Here is a 4,581-nt window from a genome sequence, read left to right on the forward strand (position 1 = left end):
CGGATCACGCAGTGAACTCGGGGGTGAACTAGGGGCAAAAATGGCGCCCCGAGTTCACTCCTAGTTCACTCGCCTCGCGGGGTGTGGGTTGAACCTGGGACGTTTCGGTTGCCACACGAATGCCCTACCACCACGCTAACGCGCACTGATGTCCATGTTGGCACGGCACATGATCATACCCTAGTTTAGGTGCACCCCTAGCTTTCCCACCCCTAGTTCACCCTCAGTTCACCCACCCCTAGTTCACTTTGTGATATGACTCAGAGCCGTGCCATATAGTGAAGAGGTAACTCTACGGTTTTCTCTGAGCACTTACGCCAGCAAGCATGGCACAAGGTTGCCGATGCGCTGTTAGGCAAGAGTGGGCGAGACAAGGCGTATACCAGGCACATCTCAGCGAGCCTCATCCTCGAATACCCACAGTTAGAGAGGTTAAAAATTGTTCCGCAGTGACAGAGATTTGATGAGTGCAGTTGACGCGAGGTACGAGCAGAATGCCAGAGCTGTTCACGAAGTGGGCAAGGCCACAACTTTCAAGTGCAAAAGCCTACGGAGCTATTATTGTTCTCCTATTTGAAATGGTTTGAGACGTGTTTAAGCTTGGGAGATGACCCGTCGTCCCCCAAGTGCCTTGGTCTGTGTAGAAAATTGGCAAGCTATGAGTTCATTCGGTCCCAAAAAGTCTAAGCGACTTGGCAGCTATGGGGGGTCAGATCCTACAGAGTGCATCATGGAAGCAGGCGACATTTGTGAAAGCAGTTATAAATTTTCTGAGACAGGAAAAGCATTCCACAACCATCGACAACCCCTTAAACCAGTGGCTCTTGACTTTAAGATATGCAAAAATGGCATGTCACCACCCTTAGAGACATTTGTGAGCCTCTTGCGGGGTTGTATCAAGCATAAAGCATTTTGGGAAGGAAGCCAGATTCACGCCTATTTGATCAATCATGGACTTGAGGACAATGTTCTGCTGGGCAATTTGCTCATTAGCATGTACACACTGTGTGAATGCTCTGGGGATGCAAATCGGTTGTTTGTCAAAATGTTTGCTAGAGACGTCTTCACTTGGACATTGATTATCACAGCCTATACCAAGTCTGGGTACAATGAGCAAGCTATGAGGCTGTTCTGGAGGATGGAGGATGAAGGAGTTAGACCAAATAAAGTCACCTTTCTCAGCATCATCCGGGCATGCACATCCTTATCAGAGGTTGAAACTCTTTTTGCCTACATTGTCGAAGAGGAATCTGATTTTGATGAGTTTGTTGTCAGCACTTTACTAGATTTCTATGCCAAGCATGCAGCCTTGGATGATGCGTATTTTTTATTTCAAAAAGTTCAAAAAAGTGATGCTGCTCCATGGAATGCAATGATTGCTGGTTTCTCTCAGCAAGCTCTTCACAATGGAGCCTTTTCCCTGCTTGCTCGCATGCTCCATGCAGTCGTCAAGCCTGATGAAGTCACGTGTCTGACTCTGTTAAAGTCATGCATCGATCAACTTTGCCTGGCAGATGGGCAGAAAGTACATGGATTGTCTATTGAAAATGGAATGGAATCAAGCAGTTCTGTTGTCAATAGTATTATAAATATGTATGCCAAGTGCAGGAGTATGGAAGATGCAGAGCACATGTTTAACCAAGTGAAAAACCGAGATGTTGTGACTTGGTCAGTGATGATTGCAGGACATACTCAGCATGGTCATGCAGAGAAGGCTTTGCTTCTCTTCAAGCAGATGCTACTAAGTGGTATAGAGCCAAACAAGGTTGTGCTCATGTGTGCTCTTAAGGCTTGCACAGCCCTGCAATGTATGAGAAGAGGTCAGACTATTCATTCATGCATTGCGCTCCTCCACATAGAGCATGATCCCTTTCTAGGAAGCTCACTGGTTGACATGTATTCAAAGTGTGGTAGCATCAAAGATGCCCACTTTGTCTTTAAGAGTATGCCCCTACAAGATACTGTGATGTGGAATTCTATGATAGATGGCTACACTGAAGTCGGAGAAGGTAGGGAAGCTTTGAGGGTGTTCCAATACATGATTTGTGAGGGATTTAGACCTGACGAAGCTACATTTGTGAGTTCATTAAAGGCTTGCGTGGATCTTGCTGATTTGGAGCAAGGCAGGCAGGTCCATGGTTATGCTATTGAGAATAGCATGCATTCCCATTCTCAAGTTGGGAATGCTCTCATTGACTTATACGCTAAATGCGGTTGCATGACCGAAGCATGCCAGGCGTTTGACAAAATATTTGATCGATCATGGGTTACAGCTTTATCAGGAAACATACAGAATGATCTCAGTAAGGAAGGCCTGCAACTTTTTGACCAAATGAAACTTGAAGGTGCGACATCCAGTGCGTTCACATTTTCAGCTGTTTGTAAAGCATATGGAAGTCCCTTGAATTCAAATGAGGGTAAGCAAATTCATGTATCTAACCTACAACTTAAACTAGAACTAAACTCAGCCTCTCATGACGGAAGCAGTGTGGTTGATTTGTGCGGTGAAACAGCCTGTGGTCGCCAAGTTTCTAACAGACTGCCTCAAAGGGATGTTGTTTCTTATAACACTATTATTTCTGCCTGTGTTGAAAATGAGCTTTGCTTTGAAGCCATGAATGTTTTTTGCCAAATGCTTGCCGAGAACATAGAGGCTGACAGCATTACCTTTGTTTGCATGATGAAGGTATCTGCTAGCTTATCAAGTCTAGAGCAGGGAATGCAGCTTCATGCTATGTCAGTCGAAGGTGGACATGATAAGGAGGATATTGTAAGAGGAATTCTTGTTGACATGTATGCCAAGTGTGGATGCATGACACATGCCAAAAACATCTTTGATTGCATTTCTGAACAAGATAAAATGTCTTGTACATCAATGGTGTTAGGATATGCTCAGCATGGTCTTGGTCATGATGCCATTTGCCTTCTTGAACAAATGCAAAATGGGGATGTAGAGCTGGATGCAATCACTTTCATTGGTGCTCTATCTGCTTGCAATTATGGAGGTCTAGTGGGTGAGGGACTTTACTGCTTTCATCGTATGCAGCATCAGCTCTGTATGATAATGCCAAGCTCTCAACATTATGCATGTCTAGTTGATCTTCTTGGACGTGCAGGACATCTCAAAGACACAGTAGACTTGCTTCAAAGGATACCTTGCCATCCTACTGCTGCCATGTGGACAACCCTTCTTGCTGCATGTAAGCTTCATGGTGCGTTTGAATTAGAAAACTTTTTATTTAAGTGTATTGTCGGATTGGAGCCAGGAAACATTAGAACTCCTGTGTTGTCAAACCTAAAGGCTGTCGGTTGCTCTGAAGAGCAATCATGCTCCCAAAACATCAAATCCCAAGTGTGTTTAGAATAGAATTGAGAAGGTGGAGTATAGCACATGACGCTGCTGAGCGAACTCTTCGTGCTGTTTACTTTGTAAGCCCATCACCATTTTTGGTTATGCAGAAAGGAGAGGGGTCCAAGTGGACGACTCACGAGCCGTGAAAAAAAAATCATCAAAGAATCATGGCCTCTTTGAATGTAAAAGCAAGCACCGCAACGCTTGAGGCTTCGCAATGCCTGTCAGAAGCTTGCATCAACAAATCAACAAAGTTTTATCTCCCAGCAAGCAAGAGCTCAATACAGTTGAAACTCGAGGCAGCCTTGGAGAGAACCTGCGTTTTTCAACATAGTTGAAACTCAAGGAAGTTTGTGCGAGAAATCCATTGCAAGCCAAGGAATTGTTATTGAAGAGGCTAAGGTAGGAAAGGATAGCTGCACTACGAGAGAGAATAGCACCATTTACACTAGCGCAACACTGATATTGACCTCAATTGTTACTTGCGAGATTCTAGAGTGGATGCATGGTGTGGTAGCACACGTAGTCCTCTCTCTCTCTCTCTCTCTCTGTGGGCGTGACAATGTTTACAATCAAATTGAGGTCCAGCTGGGAGAGGCAGAGAGAGAGAGCGGATCAGCCCTGCATACCCCAAAGAGTTACCTGCAATCCTGAGTCAGAGACCTACCTACAAACCATGATGCAGGCAGGTATCCTGGTGGTCGTAGTCAGGCGCTGATCTCTTCACAATTAGCCTTCCCTCCCTTTCTGAGGCCAAACTCCTCGGACTCAATGCAAGGCTGTGTGGCCGCAGGCCCACAGAGACAAACTGCCTGCACAGTTGGGCTCCTCTTGAAAGATGTCACCCCCCACATCGCTTGGATTGCCATGGCCCACAAATGCTGCTGCAGCACCGCAGAGCTTCATCTTTGCTGTGAGTGTTTCCTGTAGGCCAGAGCTGGCCAGCAATCTGGTCACTTCAGCAAACTTGAGTCTCTCTTCTTCTTTCGCACTCTTAAAGAGAACAGCTGACAGACATTGGTTATTCGAAGTGTTCAAGGAATGGTGTGAATGACCGACCACAGAACTAGTCTTGCTTGGTGGGCATTGCTATAAAACATAACAAGACATAAGCAGATTGTCATCAAGCATCTAGCACTAAAGTAAACAAATACAAAGTGCATCGGCGAATCGTTAAAAAAGAAGTGCATGTGTATTTATTAAGCACATGATAATTGATTACCTCTATA

At 45.1% G+C, this 4,581-nt stretch overlaps 1 protein-coding gene across 1 annotated transcript; it reads left to right on the forward strand.

The window, feature by feature from the left end:
- Positions 1-238: 238 nt before the first annotated feature.
- LOC147421464 (pentatricopeptide repeat-containing protein At3g53360, mitochondrial-like) lies at positions 239-4,376 on the forward strand. Its single transcript, XM_086502778.1, has one exon. The coding sequence runs from the start codon at positions 608-610 to the stop codon at positions 3,365-3,367; it is 2,760 nt and encodes a 919-aa protein (XP_086358904.1). The 5' UTR covers positions 239-607; the 3' UTR covers positions 3,368-4,376.
- Positions 4,377-4,581: the final 205 nt, after the last annotated feature.

The sequence above is a fragment of the Adiantum capillus-veneris genome, chromosome 27, assembly GCF_014529385.1.
Source record: "Adiantum capillus-veneris isolate H3 chromosome 27, ASM1452938v2, whole genome shotgun sequence".
In the NCBI taxonomy this organism is placed as follows: domain Eukaryota; kingdom Viridiplantae; phylum Streptophyta; class Polypodiopsida; order Polypodiales; family Pteridaceae; genus Adiantum; species Adiantum capillus-veneris.

What these genes read in the sequence shown, in the direction of transcription:
- LOC147421464 (XM_086502778.1), top strand. Translation starts at nt 608, where the DNA reads ATGACCCGTCGTCCCCCAAGTGCCTTGGTCTGTGTAGAAAATTGGCAA.